This window comes from Panthera uncia, chromosome E1, assembly GCF_023721935.1.
Source record: "Panthera uncia isolate 11264 chromosome E1, Puncia_PCG_1.0, whole genome shotgun sequence".
Classification (NCBI taxonomy): Eukaryota; Metazoa; Chordata; class Mammalia; order Carnivora; family Felidae; genus Panthera; species Panthera uncia.
Window position 1 is genome coordinate 42,395,972 of NC_064814.1, and position 17,953 is coordinate 42,413,924.

The 17,953-nt window shown below is 35.8% G+C and overlaps 1 protein-coding gene across 5 annotated transcripts in view; it reads right to left on the bottom strand.

Annotated features, from left to right (window-relative positions):
* SSH2 (slingshot protein phosphatase 2) overlaps window positions 1-17,953 on the bottom strand; it is a 255,079-nt gene that overhangs the window by 134,611 nt on the left and 102,515 nt on the right. For all 5 annotated transcript variants that reach the window (XM_049637946.1, XM_049637944.1, XM_049637943.1 and 2 more), the window contains one exon: window positions 12,532-12,575. In XM_049637946.1, the coding sequence (XP_049493903.1) occupies window positions 12,532-12,575 (44 nt within the window). The remainder of the gene's footprint in view (window positions 1-12,531; window positions 12,576-17,953) is intronic.

Genomic DNA, 17,953 nt, shown 5'->3' on the forward strand with positions numbered 1-17,953 from the left:
TCATACATTTAAAAATGTTTTTAAAGCTTATTTATTTTGAAAGGGAGAAAAAGAGAGAAGGGGAGAGAGAGAGAAAACGAGGGAGAGAGTGTGTGTGCTTGAATGGCGTAGGGCAGAGAGAGAGAAGAGGAGAGAGTGAATCTCAAGTAGGCTCCACACTGTCAGCACAGAGCCCAAGACAGGGCTCAAACTCACGAATCATGAGATCATGACCTGAGCCAAAATCAAGAGTCAGACACTTAACCAACTGAGCCACCCAGGTGCCCCTCATACATTTTGATGGTCTGACATTAGGTGCATAAATATTTACAATTGTTCTATCTTCTTGCTGTATGCAATCTTTTTTTTTTTTTTTTTTAATTTTAACGTTTATTTATTTTTGAGACAGAGACAGAGCATGAACGGGGGAGGGTCAGAAAGAGAGGGAGACACAGGATCCAAAACAGGCTCCAGGCTCTGAGCGGTCAGCACAGAGCCTGACGCAGGGCTCAAACTCAGGGACCATGAGATCAGGACCTGAGCCGTAGTTGGACGCTTCACCAACTGAGCCACCCAGGCGCCCCTGCAATCTTCTTTTAAAATTGAAGTGTAAGGAACATACAGTGTTATATTACTTCCTGTATTAATATAAAAATTCAACAATTCTATGTATTTACCTAAGAAAATAACTTTTCCAAAACATAGTTTAGAAAAGTCAATAAGTGAGGGGAAATTTACTTTACATTTTTTTTGTTGTTGTTAATGCCATGAAGAACAACATCTGGAAAAAAGGTAAAACTATTTACCTACCTTTAAAAGATATGCATAATTTCATCCTGGCTGCAATAATTAGATTTGCTTTTCAAATTAGATTTAAGAAGAATGCCTTTCATAGCTACCAGAAGCAGAACATGCCAGATAAATGCAAAATACCTGTGACTACATTCTTCAGAAACAAAGAATGCTTCAGTGAAATGAAAATTCTCACTCTTGTCAACAAATGCAAAGAGCCTTTAAAAGTGTGCACTTAACAATTTGAAGAGGAAACTCAATACAGTGGCAGAATTCAATAGAATAAGAAGCCAGCTCACTACACCCTGTGTTGGCCAGACCCAAATGTTTATAGACAGTTGATAGTTCTCTGGATTAGAAGAATAACCTGCATGGTGGGAGGCAGAGACTGAGACCTCAGAAGGGCCAACAGCAGAAGATGTATACTTCAATGTGATCAGTTAGAAACAGTTTTTTTTGTGTGTAATTTTTAAGTTTATTTATTTATTTTGAGCAGAGGAGGGACAGACAGAGGGAAAGATAGAGAACCCCAAGCAAGCTCTGCACTGTCAGTACGGAGGCCAATGCGGGGCTCAAACCCACAAACCGCGAGATCGTAATCTGAGTTGAAATCGAGAGTCAGATGCTTAACCGACTGAGCCACCCGGGCACCCCTAGAACAAGTTTTTAATTTATGGAAAGCTCTAATTTTGTAAGCAAACAACAGATCACACACACACACACACACACACACACACACTGAACTCACAGCAGTAAGTTCAATAAATATTCAGTTCATCTTTGAAATGTTAATGCCATCATTCTATTTCTTAAAACAGAAAAGCAAGGTGATAGAGCATCTTACTATCACATGGCTGAGGAGAAAAAATGCCTTGTATTTGCAACTTTTGTAAATATAAGATTGTTTCAAAATTTTATTTTATTTTATTTTATTTTATTTTATTTTATTTTATTTTTTTTAACGTTTATTTATTTTTCAGACAGAGAGAGACACAGCATGAACGGGGGAGGGGCAGAGAGAGAGGGAAACACAGAATCGGAAGCAGGCTCCAGGCTCTGAGCCATCAGCCCAGAGCCCGACGCGGGGCTCGAACTCACGGACCGCGAGATCGTGACCTGAGCTGAAGTCGGACGCTTAACCGACTGAGCCACTCAGGCACCCCTCAAAATTTTAAAAGAGATAAAAATTAGGATTAAATCATCAGCTCACATTTACAATTGACTTCTATCTTGTTTCTCGTTTTTTTATTTAATACTCTTATTCTCTAGGACAATATGTTCTTTAACTAGAACGTACACTGAGGTAGAAGTGTATGTGTCCTTTTCTTATAGTCAAAAGATGGGCAATGCATAATGACATTTATTGTCATTATGATATTTAAATCCATACTAAAGTTATTTTACCAAATAAATGGAAGACATATCTCGAAAGTACAAATAACAGAATGAATACAAGATAAAAAAAAAACAAAAACACAACAACTTGATGAGGTACCAAAGAGGAAAGATTTGGCCACAAATTGAATGAACTCATAATAAAATGCCATTGTGAAACTATATCTCACACAAAGACATGTCTGATTCTGTTTTCTTCCAACCGTCTTCAAGCAGTCTACTTGACTATCACACTGGTATTTCACATGTTCAAAGGTGAACTCCTCATATAAGTTCTGTTTTTCAACTACATCATTTCTAGTAGAGCTATCAACACTCTCCTATTTTCATTTATTCATTCAACAAGCATTTCCAAACACATGCTAATTGCTGTGGATACTGAGATAAAAGATGTAACGCTTGCCCTCACAGGGCTGTCAGATGGAAGAAGATTGCCCACCTCTAGCCACTTGCCTGAAACAGCTTCCTGGATAGTTTTCTTGCCTCTTCTCATACTGCTTAACACTGCCATACTCTTTTCTGGCAATCATGTCATTCTTCTAGACAAAGATCTATCAAATAGAAACTCTGCTTTTAAGATATAGGCAATAATCCTCTATCACTGAAACACATCAACACCTACTTCTAGACTTTTGAGGGTATCTTTCCATTCTCTCCATCCTCCTATATTTGGAATGCTCTTCTGTTCTCCTATCTAAATCCCATTCATTCAAGATCCAGCTCTTCCAAGAGATTTCCCGAGAGTACTTTGGTCCCCACTGCTCTCTTTACCCCATCTACTGAAAACTTTGTTTTCATTGCTAGGTTTGAGGTATCATGGGGAAAAAACATGTCTTCAATGGTAAAGAACTTTCTCAGTAGATGGTGAGTAATTCTTCATGTCTATGAAAGACTAAAAAGGAAGAAACCAGGCTTAAAAACAGGAGAGGTTTTGGGTTGGACATGGAAACTAACTTCACAGAGGCAACTGACTGGCTCAGTCAGTGGAGTATGCAACTCTTGACTTCAGGGTTGTGAGTTCAAGCCCTACATTGGGCATAGAGCTTGCTTTAAAAAATAAATAAATAAATAAAAATTAAAAAGAAAAATAACTTCACATTGAGTAATTTAAAAAGAAAAGATTCAGTACTTCCAGCCCCCATTATTTTGGATTCCTCCAGAGGGTAACAGATTCCTGCTGGTCATATTTTGGATATAACCGGCATCCACTAATAGCTATGTAACCTTAGAAGTCACCTTCTGGAGGTGGGATCAAGATGGTAAAGTAAGAGGATCCTGAGCTCACCTCTTCCCACAGACACACCAAAATCTACAACTATATATAAAACAATTATCTCTGAGAACAAACTGAAGGCAAGCAGAATAGATCATATACAACTAAGGATATAAACAAAAAGCCACATTAAGACATGTAGCACAGGTGGAGACTCAGTTTAGTTAGGACCCACACTTCCACCAATGGAAGGAATATTGCAACCATAGAGGCTCTTCCTAAGGAAGAAGAAGTCTGAGCCACACATCTGGCTCCATAGTCCAGGTGACCTGCACTGGGAAGACACACACCCATAAACTCTGGCTTTCAAAATCAATGGGACTAATGTCTGGGAGAGCTGGAAGGCAGTAGGAAACCGAGGCTCTGCTCTTAAAGGGCAAGTGCACATTCTTGCTCTTAGTCCCAACGCAGAAGCAGCAGTTTGAAAGTGCCTGGGTTACACATGAAGGAGATCCATTGACTAGTTTTATGGTGTGTGCTGGAGGGGCAGTGATCTGTTGGAATGTTCTCTGAAGATAGAAACACCGGTGGGCACTTTTAATTTTTTTACTTCCCTTCTTGCCTGGCTTGCCTGGCCATAGCAGGTGCCATTTCTGACGCTCTCCATCTACTGTACTAGTACAGCTAGCCCCATCCAACCTGCCCACCCTGGCCTGGAGTCCCTCCCACATGGCTCCCTGATCCACCACATCCCACAGTCATACTCAGCACCAGAGCCATTCCCAAGTGCTCCTGCCGTGGAGTGCCAGCCCTGCATTTAGAATGCTTGCAATAGTCATAGCCAACCTGGCAATCAGCTCTGCCAGAGGCCTGCCCAGCCCACTAGCATGCTTACAGCTGCTGCAGCTGACCCACAGACCCATGAGATTGCACTGATCATGACCAAGCCACAACAGGAAGGTGCATGTAGCCCATACAAGAAATATCCCTGAGGCACCTGAGCCAGGTGCCTCAGGGATGTTTGCAGTACTGGGCCCCAGGATGCCTTCTGCATAAAGCCACTCTGCCAAGACTGGTACATGTAACTGATCTAATATATAAAAACAAACAGAGAGTTACGTAAAATAAAAAGGCAGGAATATGTTCCAAATGAAAGAATGTGATAAAATCTCAGAAAAAGAACTAAACGAAATGGAAATAATCAGATAAAAAGTTCAAAGTAATAGCCATAAAACAATCTCACTGTACTCAAGAGAAGAATGCATGAACACAGCAAGAACTTCAACAAAGAAACAGAAAAAAAAAAAAAAAATCAGAGCTGAAGAATTCAGTAAGTGAAATGAAAAATATACTAGAGGGAATCAACAACAGATCAGAATGCAGAAGAATGGATCAGCGATCTGGAAGACAGGGTAGTAGAGATCACCCACTCAGAAGAGAAAAAAGAAAAAAAAATTTTTTTAATGAAGATAGTTTAAGGGACGCTGGGACAACATTAAGCATACTAACATTTCCATTATAGGGCTCCCAAAAGGAGAAAAGAGGGAGAGAAAGGCACAGAAAAACTATTTGAAGAAATAATTGCTGAAAACTTCCCTAACCTGGTGAGGGAAACAGACACCCAAGTCCAGGAAGCAAAAAGAGTCCCAAATAAGGTGCACCCAAAGAGACCCATACCAACACACATTATCATCAAAGTGTCATCAATTTAAAGATAAAGAGATAATCTTAAAAGCAGCAAGAGAAAAAAAAATCTATTTATGTACAAAGGAACTCCCATAAGACTATAATTGATTTTTCAGCAGAAACTTTACAGGCCAGAAGGGAGTAGCACAATATATTCTAAATGCTAAAAGGAAACAACTTTCAACCAAAAATACTCCACCCAGCAAGGTTATCACTCAGAATTGAAGGAGACTTCTGCTTTTCCCAGAAAAGCAAAAGTCAAAGGAGACACCAAAGTGGCCCTATAGTAAATATTAAAGGGATTTCTTTAAGTGGAAAAGTACAAAATTAGAAATAAGAAAATTATGCCTTTTTAAAAGTTTATTTATTTTGAGAGAGAGTAAGAGCAAGCGAGCATGGGAGGGGAGGGGCAGAGAAAGAGAGAGGGAGAGAGGGAATCCTAAGCAGGCTCTGTGCTGACAGTAGAGAACCTGATGCAGGGTACGAACCCAAGAACTGTGAGATCATGACCTGAGCCAAAATCAAGAGTCAGATGCTTAACTGACTGAGTCACTTCGGTGCCCCAAGAAACTTATGAAAGAAACAAATCTCAATGATAAAAGTAAACATAAAGGTGGTGGATCAACCACCTACTTTAACTAGTCTGTAATCAAAATACAAAATTAGTAAAATCATCAGGACCTACAAAGAATATACAAAATAGTAAGATGTAAAACATGACATAAAAACATAAAATGTGGGGAGAGAGGAAGTAACAGTGTAGTGCTTTTAGAATGCATGAATTGAAGCAATCACTGACTTAAAATAGGCTGCTATATACATAAGATGTTATGTATGAACCACATGGTAACTACAAACCAAATACCTATAATTGATACACAAAAAATAAAGAGAAAGGAAAATAAACATAACACTAAGGAAATTCACCAAATCACAAGGGAAAAGAGCAAGAGAAGAAAAAAGGAACACAGAAGAACTACAAAAAACAACCAGAAGGCAACCAACAAAATGGCATAAGTACGTATCTATCAATAATTACTTTAAATGTAAGTGGACTAAATGCTCCAATCAAAAGACATAGGGTGACTTAATGGATAAAAAACAAGACCCATGTGTATGCTGCCTACAAGAAACTCACTTCATATCTAAAGACACATACAGACTGAAAGTAAAGGGATGAGAAAAGATATTCCATGTAAATGGAAATGAAAAGAAAGCTGGGGTAACAATATTTTACATGTGTAAAATATTTATATCAGACAAAATAGACTTTATTATTAGTTTCTAAGTATTTATTTTTAAGTCAGCCCTACACCCAGCGAGGGCCTCAAACTCACAACCCCAAGATCAAGAGTCCTATGCTCTGCTGAGATAGCCAGGTGCTCCAAGACAAGATAGACTTTAAAGCAAAGACTGTAAGAACAGACAAGGACATTACATAATGATAAAAAGATCAAGAAGAGGATATATTTTTACATGTGTAAATATCTATATACCCAACATAGAAGCGCCTAAATACAGAAAGCAAGTATTATCAGACATAAAAGAAGAAACTGACAGTAATACAATAATAGTAGGGAACTTTAACACTCCACCACTTCCATCAGTGGATAGATCACCCAGACAGAAAATCAATACGGAAACACTGGCCTTAAATCACACATTAGACAAGATGAACTTCATAGATATTTGCAAAACATTCCATCCAAAAACAGAATAGATTTTTTTTTCTCAAATACACATGGAATATCTCCAGAATAGATCACATGTTGGGTCACAAAAAAGTCTCAATAAATTTAGTAAGACTGAAATCATATCACGCATCTTTTCTAACTATAACAGTATGAAACTTGAAATCAATTACAAGAAGAAAATCAGGAAAAACACAAACATGCAGCTGAACAACATGTTATTAAATAACTAATGGGTCAATGAAGAAATCAAAAGGAAATAAAATACTTTGAGACAAACTGAAATAAAAACACAAAATCTATGGGACACAAAGGTAGTTTTAAGACAGAAGTTTACAATGACACAGGCCCACCTCAAGAAACAAGAAAAATCTCAAAACAATGTAACCTTACACCTAAAGGAACTAGAGAAAGAACAAAGCCCAAAGTTAGTACAAGGAAGGAAATAATAAAGGTTAAAATGAAAATGATATAGACACTAAAATAAAAAAATAGAAAACATCAATATAACTAGGAGCCAGTTCTTTGAAAAAAGAAATAAAATTGATAAGCCTTTAGTCAGACTCATCAAGAAAAAAAGAGGGAAGGCCCAAATAAATAAAATCAGAAATGAAAGAGAAGTTACAACTGATACCACAGAAATACAAAAAATCATAAACAAATAATTATTTGACAATAAATGCGACACCTACAAAAACAGATAAATTCCTAGAAACATACAATCTTTCAAGACTGAATCAAGAAGAAATAGAAAATCTGAATAGACTGATTACTAGTAATGAAATTGAAGCAGTAATTTAAAAATTCCCAGCAAACAAAAGTCCACAACCAGACAACTTCACAGGTGAATTCTACCAAACATTTATGGAACTATTAACACCTATCCTTCTCAAACTATTCCAAAAACTAAAGAGGAAGGAATGCTTCCAAAATCATTCTAAAAGGCCAGCACTACCCCAATATAAAAAAAAAAAAAAATCAAAGACACCACAAAGAAAGAAAATTACAAGCTAATACCCTGATGAATATAGATGCAGAAATTCTCAACAAAATATTAGCAAATCAAATTCAACAACACATTAAGAAAATCATACACCATCATCAAGTGGGATTTATTTCAAGGATGCAAGGATGGTTCAGTATCTGCAAATCAATCAGTATGATACACCACATTAACAAAAAGAAGGATAAAAATCAGTTGATTATGTCAATAGATGCAGAAAAAGCATCTGATAAAACTCAATTATCCATTTATAATAAAAATTCTCAACAAAGTGGGTATAGAGGGCACATACTTCAACATAATAAAGGGCACCTATGACAAACCCACAGCTAACATCATACCTAATGGTGAAAAGCGAAAAGCTTTTTCTCTGAGATCAGGAATGAGGGGGCCCCTCTTGCCACTACTAGACACATCAGACAAGAAAAAGTGACAAAAGATATCCAAATTGGAAAAGAAGAAGTAAAACTATCATTATTTGTAGATTAAATGGTACCATATATAGAAAACCACAAAGACTTCACCAAAAAATTATTAAAATAAATTAATTCAGCAAAGTTACAGGATATGAAATCTGTATACATAAATCTGATCCATTTCTATACACTAATAATGAACTATTAGTGAAATTAAGAAAACAATCCCATTTACAATTGTATTAATAAGAATAAAATGCCCAGGAATAAATTTAACCAAGGAGGTAAAAGACCTATATTCTGAAAAATGTAAGACATTGATGAAAGAAATTAAAGTTGACACAAATAAATGGAAAGGTAAACAATGCTTATGGACTGGAAAAAATAATATTGTTAAAAGGTCTATACCACTCAAAGCAATTTACAGATTAATACAATCTCTATCAAAATACAATGGCAATTTTTCACAGAACTAGTACAAGTAATCCTAAAATTTGTGTAGCCACAGAAGACTGAATAGTCAAAGCAATCTTGAGAAAGAGTAAAGCTGAGGTATAATGCTCTTTGATTTCAAACTATACTACAAAGCTATAGCAATCAAAACAGTAATAATATTGGCATAAAAACAGACACATAGTTCAATTGAACAGAAGAGAGTCTAGAAATAAATCTACAATTATACAATTAATTTTTGACAAAGAATATGCAATAAAAAAATGACAATCTTTTTATTAAATAGTATTGGGAAAACTGACAGCTACATGGAAAAGAATGAAACTGAACCAATTTTTTTTTTACACTATATACAAAAATAAACTCAAAATGGATTATACACCTAAATGTGAGACCTGCTCTCACCAGGAACTGAATCTCCCAGCACGTTGATCTTGGATTTCCCTGCCTCCAGAATTGTAAGAAATAAATTCCTTCTGTTTAAGCCACTCAGTCTATGGTATTTTGTTATAGGAGCCTGAGCTGAATAAGACAGGTTGTTTTTGTTTTTGTTTTTGTTTTTGTTGTTGTGGTGGTGGTGGTGGTTGAGTTGTAAGAGTTCTTTATATATTCTGGACATTGACTCCTTATCAGCTATATGATTTGCAAAAATTTTGATGTAGCTTAATTTATCTGTTTTTGTTGTTGTCTGTGAACACTGGTTTTTAAGCCTTCATAGTTTGGGTTGGTTATATTAAACTACTACTTTTAACTTATGAATTTCCCAATAAATGGCATTTGGATAAAATAAGAGATAATTAGGGGCACCTGGGAGGCTCAGTTGGTTGAGTGTCTGACTCTTGATTTCAGCTCAGGTCATGATCCCAGAGTTGTGGGATTGAGCCCCATGTCAGGTTCCATGCTCAGCGTGGAGATTCTCTCTCTCTCTCTCTCTCTCTCTCTCTCTCTCTCTCTCTCTCTTCTCTGCCCCCCCCACCCCTCTCACATGTGCTCCCTCTCTCTCTCTAAAATAAAAATAAATAAATAAAAGAGATAATGAATACAACATCTTTTTTTATTACCTGGAGCTGCATTAGTTTTAATAATATGCTACTTACTATTCAATTCTCTACTACAAACCAGAATTGAATCTGCAAACTTGTAAAGATGAGTTCAGGCATGCTCAGTGAAATGATGCTAACTCAATGCTGGTTTATTCTGTGGTAAGTGGTGAAGAATGCCAGAATAATCTGTAGTGGTCAAGCATACAAAAAAATCAACTTTTTACACACCTCTAGCTATAAGGGGCATTCAAGTGGCACTTAAGAAGTTTCTTTTCTTTGAGTAAGACTAAAGCAATTAGATTTAGAAATAGCCTGGGAAACATACTGAATGTAAGAAATTGCAATAAACAAGTAAATTTTTATTTTTAAAAATGGGTGCTACCAGGTTTTTCTTCATTTATTATTTCTATTTCTTATTTCATTCATTTCTTCTTATTATTTGTATCATTTCTTTTTTTTAATATATGAAATTTATTGTCAAATTGGTTTCCATACAACACCCAGTGCTCATCCCAAAAGATGCCCTCTTCAATACCCATCACCCACCCTCCCCTACCTCCCAACCCCCAACAACCCTCAGTTTGTTCTCAGTTTTTAACAGTCTCTTATGCTTTGGCTCTCTCCCACTCTAACCTCTTTTTTTTTTTTTCCTTCCCCTCCCCCATGGGTTTCTGTTAAGTTTCTCAGGATCCACCTAAGAGTGAAACCATATGGTATCTGTCTTTCTCTGCATGGCTTATTTCACTTAGCATAACACTCTCCAGTTCCATCCACGTTGCTACAAAGGGCCATATTTCATTCTTTCTCCTTGCCACATAGTACTCCATTGTGTATATAAACCACAATTTCTTTATCCATTCATCAGTTGATGGACATTAGACTCTTTCCATAATTTGGCTATTGTTGAGAGTGCTGCTATAAACATTGGGGTACAAGGGCCCCTATGCATCAGTACTGTATCCTTTGGGTAAATTCCTAGCAGTGTTACTGCTGGGTCATAGCGTAGGTCTATTTTTAATTTTTTGAGGAACCGCCACACTGTTTTTTGTATCATTTCTTAAATGATCTTTTTTCTTATTAATAGAAGTCTACAAAAACCCTCTGCTAGTCATATTAATGATTTATTGCCAACAACTTTAAAAACAGTGGTCTATATGGTTCCTAATGGCTTGACAATTCAGTGTTGTGAATGAGAATAAACTTGCATTGCCTCATCATTATGTAATTTTTGGAACAACAATTATCCCAGTAGATGCCAAGTCGATACGTAAAGCTGAAAATTAACCCAAAGATCTTTACATTTGGCCTACTAGAAAATTTCAGAATCTTTTGGAATCTTTTTTTAACTCTAATGGGAATAAGCTTATGATGCCTCTGTAGTGCCTCTGGTAATTTCAGCTAAAATTTTTTCTGGGTTTGTATCCCTTAGCCCTATGCAAAAGAGTGACACATCACTGTCAGATTTTCCCTAAGAGAAAGTAAGAAATTAAGCTTCAAGCCAATTTTTTTTATGCTAACCAACACAGAAAAATATTGTCAATAAACCTCAGTTACTGATGAAAGAAACTTTTTATATAAAGTTATAGTTTACAAGAGGGGTAAACATCAACAAACCCCTGATAATTCATCATTAAGGAAGCATTCCCTTTAGCCAGTTTCTCCACATTGAGCATGCTTATTGTATCCATTCTCTGTATTGTGCAGAATGGTTCATGTGATTGAGTTCAGAGGATACAAGTTTGGTAACATTTATTTTTTTTATTTTTATTTTTCCTTTTAATTTTTTTAATGTTTTATTTTATTTTTGAGAGAGAGAGAGAGAGAGAGAGCGTGTGTGCACGTGAGTGAGCAGGGGAGGGGCAGAGAGAGAGGGAGAAGCAGATCTGAAGCAGGCTCCAGGCTCTGAGCTGTCAGCACCGAGCCCAGTGTGGGGCTCAAACCCACAAACTGCGAGATTGTGACTGGAGCTGAAGTTGGAAACCTAACCAATTGAGTCACCCAGGTGCCCCAAGTTTGATAAACATTTAGAACTTACCAGGACTATTTCTTGTGGAAAAAAGTTGTTTTATAAAACCATTTAAAGGAGATAATAATCTCTCATAATTTTTTTCTTTTAATGGCAGTAGGTATTGGTACCCTTTTAACCACATGCCCGCTACTCCGTGAGTATTCATTATATTCATTGTATTTAAGATTTGTATTTAGGAAGTGAAATACTGACCAATCTATAAGGATTCAAATTATCTATCAAAATGAATGACAAACCTAAGTACAAAACTGAAGGCTGAAATGTTCAGTTGATAGTGTCCTAAAAGGCAATAAAAACGTACTTTTTTATTACTCAAGATAGTTCTGGAGACTTGAGTCAAAACTGGGCTAATATTGGCATATCTGCACTTTCTTAAAGCAATCTACCATTGTATGTATGTACGTATCATTGACATACAACATTCTATCAGATTCATGTATACAACATAATACAATCTGCCATTTTATTTTATTTTATTTTATTTTATTTTATTTTATTTATTTTTTTTAACATTTATTTTTGAGACAGAGAGAGACAGAGCATGAACGGGGGAGGGTCAGAGAGAGAGGGAGACACAGAATCTGAAACAGGCTCCAGGCTCTGAGCAGTCAGCACAGAGCCCGACGCGGGCCTGGAACTCACCGACCGCGAGATCATGACCTGAGCCGCAGTCGGCTGCTTAACCGACTGAGCCACCCAGGCGCCCCACAATCTGCCATTTTAAATCTTTGAGTCGGTAACTGGATTCTTTTTTTTAGTGTTTATTTAATTAAGTAGAGAATTAATTTAATTAAGTACAGAAATGCTATAGAATATAATAAACAAACATACCTCCTGGGCTGTGACCGGCATTCCTCCTCCCCACTGTCTGCCTCCTGCATAAACAGGAAAAATGATAAAAAAATTATTTAAAACCTGAGGTCTCATATCATAATATCAACAATGCAATTTTACTAAGGTTTGTATGTAGGAGCATCTCATTCACCTTGTGCACTTGAACGAATTCTCTCCATAAATAGCAACTTCAACCACCCCAGAAGGTTGATATGTATCAGAATTTATTTCTGGAGGAAACTTCAACAATAGTTTTACAAACAAATTTCATTGATAACAAAATACTAACAATTAAAAGAACTATACCTCTGAAAACCAACTAAAGATGTTATGCTATTGTTATGTTACTTCAAATTCAAAATAAGTGGGCATTCTGATTACTATCAGCAAATCTCATCAAGATGACCTATTAATAATTCTGATCCCCAAAGAACAACCTAAACAATGAGCACCACTTCACGAAATGCTCATGATCAAATCACCAACAGTATCACCATCAACACAATGGTTACTACTTATTGAGTATTTATCATGTGCCAGGCACCTTGCTCAACACTTTAAGTATATTGACTTATTTATAAGTTCTAGAAGGTTGATGGTACTATATTTCTCATGAATTCTACCACACACACACACACACACACACACACACACACACACAGCTTAGGATAAGTATCTTCAATCAATAAAAAAGTACTGAATCATTGTTTAATTACAATGTTTAGTTTTCTTAGTAGCACATAAAATAGTTGAGGGTGTTATAACATGGCAATTAGACTCAATGAAATATGGATTTTACAGATGAAGAAAATGAAATCCAGAAAGTAGAAATAAATAAGTTGTTTAAGGAAATTCACATGGTGAAGTAGAATTAAAACTAATAAAAATACTGCCTCCCAACACATTGTAAAAGCTTACCCCTCCCTGGCCTAGGTCAGGACTTACAAGTTATTATACAGATTTTCATGGACACAAGAATATTGACATAAAGGAAAAGTGAGAAAAGATGTAAGAAATAATAATACTAAGGCGCTAAATGTTTCTTTAAATTTGCTCCCTGACATTTTACATTTGTTTTTAGGTCACTTTTGCTCTATTTGGCAAACATAAAAAAAAATTCACTTTTGCTGAATTTCAAGCAGTATGTGTACTGTCTGCCAATGAGCCACCTACATTTTTGAGTTTATGGAACTATCTCCATTCACCTCTGTTATCATTCTGTCTCCATTCCTGAGCAGCTACTATAATTTAAAACTCTACAATTTTTATTCCCATTTTATTTTCATTATTGATTTCAGGCATGCCTATTATTTTCCACAAAGGGAAGAACACAGCAAAGAGGGAAGACAGATTAAATGTCATAGTGCGCTCAACTATTTGCTGTAGGGGAGGTTTTAGGTTCAGAAGTATTCCCTTTAAGGATTGAAAAGAAAGGTGTCACAGGAAAAGAACTGATTATCTCTAGAGTCAATAGTCAGAACCCAGAAACCAAGTGAAAAGATTCAGATAAGCAAATGTAAATGTTAGATTTTGACTCCCAAAGGAACTATAATCAATAGAAATGATTTCCTGTAATCTCATTTTTCGAATAGTGCTTCATTATTATTACTGGTTAATAAAGCTCAACTTCTGATATATTCTTATCATATTTTTAATTATATGAACAATTATACAAAGGTTATATTTAAGATAAATGTAAGTTATGAGGTGCAATAAGATAATGAATACCTGTGAATACCATTCCACTTAAGAGCTAAAACAGTATCAATCCCTTTGCATCTCTGTGCTTATTAGCTATCTCCCATTCCTATCCTCTCCCGATGTGACTACTATCTTGAATATTAATTATCATTTTCTTGCTCTCACTCTACTATAAAAAAATTCAAACATACAGAAAGGTTGAAAGTTCTTGTAGTGAATCTGTATATTCATCATATATATATATATATATGTATATATATATACATATATACATATATATATTCTACCATTAATATTTTATATACTTGCTTTATTACGTATTATTTTTCTGCCCATCCATCAATCCATCTTCAAAGCAGGATACAGACATCAGTATATTTGTCCTTAAATGTGTATAATTAATTAGAATTCAGTATTATAGTTTTTTTTCTTTTACGGTAAAATTTATACACAATGAAATGCACAAATCTTAAGTGCATCATTCAATGAGTTTTGAAAATTTATGTATCTGTGTAACCCAAACTTCTATCAAGAAATGAAACATTTTTATCACTTCAGAAATTTTTCTTGGGCCTCTTCTCAGTCAACACCTGGTACCACCTACTCCTAGAGGCAACTACTCTTCTGATTTTTCTACAAACTTTTCCTCCCAAATTAGTACATAGCATATGATTCCATTTATATGATTCCACTGTTCATATAAATAAAATCATATAGTATGTACTGTCTTGTGTGAAGCTTCTTTTATGCAGCATTATGTTTTAAGATTCATCCATGTTGCATTTAACAGGAGTTCATTTCTTTTTACTCCTGAGGATTCCATGAATTCACCAGTTTGTTTATTCATCTCCTATTGATATATATGCTTCGGGTGTTTGAATTTTTGTCCATTATGAATAAAGCTGCTATATGCATTCCTTTGTGGGGTTTTGGTAGAAATATGTTTTTGTTTCTCCTGGGTAATGGGATAGATGCATGCACAGTTTTATAGGAAAGTGCAGGCCTTTTCCCAAAGAGATTCTAACACTTTACACTCATCAACAACGTATGAAAGTGGCAATTACAGTTTAATTAGCAATTTTCTTCTCCAATGGTTATTGTTTTCCATGTCCTTAGAAACTTTTGCTTAGCCTTTAGTCACAAAAATACTCTACCATATTTTTTTTAAGATTAAAAAAATTTTTAAGTCATCTCTCCACCCAACATGGAGCTTGAACTCATAAACCTGAGATCAAGAGTCATGCGCTCTACTGACTGAGCAATCCAGGTGCCACTCTACCATATTTTTTAAATAAAAGCTTTATGGTTTTATATATAAGGTCTATAACTCATGCTGAAATAAATATTTGTATATGATGTGAGGTAGAGGTGAGGAGTGAGGTTCATATTTTTCCACATGGATATCCAGTTTTAAGTACCATTTGTTTATGACTTTCCTTTCCCATGGATTACTTGGCTCCTTTGTAAAAAATCAAATGACTGTACAGGTGATCTCTACTTCTGGGTTCTTTATTCTGTTCCATTGATCTATTTGTCAATGTTTATGCCAGGACCACATTATCCTGATTACTGTACTTTATAGTACGTTTTGAAGGAAATATAAATCCTCTAACTTGATTCTTCTTTTTCAAGATGGCTTTATTTTCTATAAGATTTTTTGTCTTGAAAGCTATTTTATCTGATATTAATAGAGCCACTACAGACTTATTTATGCTCACTATGTTGAGCATATTTATGCTCACTTATTTATGCTCTGTTTGCAAGACATATTTTTCAATCACTTTATATTTTAATGAATGTCTCATAAACAAAATATAGTTGTATCTTGCTTTATTTTTATTTTATTCATTGTGACAATCTTTGCCTTTTATTTTTTCTTAAAAACTTTTTTTTAATGTTTATTTATTTTTGAGAGACAGAGAGGCAGAGCACAAGTGTGAAAGGGACAGAGAGAGAGGGAGACACAGAATGCAAAGCAGGTTCCATGCTCCAAGCTGTCAGCACAGTGCCTAACGTGGGGCACAAACTCACAAACTATGAGATCATGACCTGAGCCAAAGTGAGACACTTAACCAACTGAGCCACCTGGGTGCCCCTTTGCCTTTTAATTGTAGTGTTTTGTTCATTTACATTTAATGTAATTTGATATAGTTAGATTTGGGTCTACAATGTTACTGTTTATTTTGTTTGTCATCTACCTTTTTATTCCTTTGTTACTCTTTTTCTGTCTTCTTTTATGTTATTTGAATATTTTTTAGAATTTCATTTTAATTTACTTTATTTTTATTTATTTTTTAATTTTTTTTAATGTTTATTTATTTTTGACAGAGAGAGAGAGAGAGAGAGAGAGTGAGAGAGAGAGAGAGAGAGAGAGAGAGAGAGAGAGGAAGCATGAGCGGGGGAGGGGCAGAGAGAGAGGGAGACACAGAATCCGAAACAGGTTCCAGGCTCTGAGCTGTCAGCACAGAGCCTGAGTGGGGCTCGAACTCACAGACCGCAAGATCATGACCTGAGTTGAAGTTGGACGTTCAACCAACTGAGCCACCCAGGCGTCCCTTAATTTACTTTATTGGTTCTACCTCTTTTCATTATTTTTTTTATTCCATTGTTTTTTTAAATTACATGTCTGTATTCATTCTTTTTCAAGATTTTTTTATTTTTATTTTCTAATATAATTTATTGTCACGTTGGCTAACATACAGTGTATACAGTGTGCTCCTGGTTTTGGGGGAAGATTCCCATGATTCATCGCTTACATACAACACCCAGTGCTCATTCCAACAAGTGCCCTCCTTGATGCCCATCACCCATTTTCCCCTCTCCCCTGCCACACCTCCATCAACCCTCAGTTCTCTATATTTAAGAGTCTCTTATGGTTTGCCTCCCTCCCTCTCTGTAACTATTTTTTTTCTCCTTCCCTTCCCCCATGGTCTTCTGTTAAGTTTCTCAAGTTCCGCATAGGAGTTAAAACATATGATATCTTTCTTCCTCTAACTTGTTTTACTTAGCATAATACCCTCCAGTTCCATCCACGTTGCTGCAAATGGCAGGATTTCATTCTTTCTCATTGCCAAGTAGTATTCCATTGTATTCAAGATTTTATTTTTAAGTAATCTCTACACCCAACGTGGGGCTTGAACTCACAACCCTGAGATCAAAGTCACATGCTCCAAAGACTGAGCCAGCCAGGTGCCCCATGTCTATATTCTTAAACAATGTATTATTTAGTTTTGATTAAGAGATTTAAAAATTGGCCCCAATGTTTAAATTTTTAAACTGAGCCTGGGTGGCTCAGTTGGTTAAGCATCTGACTTTTGATTTTGGCTCAGGTCATGATCTCATAGTTAATGTGTTTGAGCCCTGCATCAGGCTCTGCTCTGACAGCGTAGAGCCTGCCTGGGATTCTCTGTCATCCTGTCTCTCTGCCTGTCCCCCTGCTCATGTGCACAAGCACTCTCTCTCAAAATAAATAAATACACATTTTAAAAAGAGACCTTTAAATATTGTATTATATGTATGTGGTCTTCCCAATATGCTTTTTAACACTAAGTATTATGCTAACAAGATTCATTTACTTATTACATATAGCCATAGTTCATTTTTACTGGTGTAAAATACTTAGATAGATTGTTTCCAATTTTTGGTGACATCAATCATGCCGCTATAAACATTCTTGTAAATGTCTTTTGGTCTACATGTATAGGAGTGTACCAGGGAT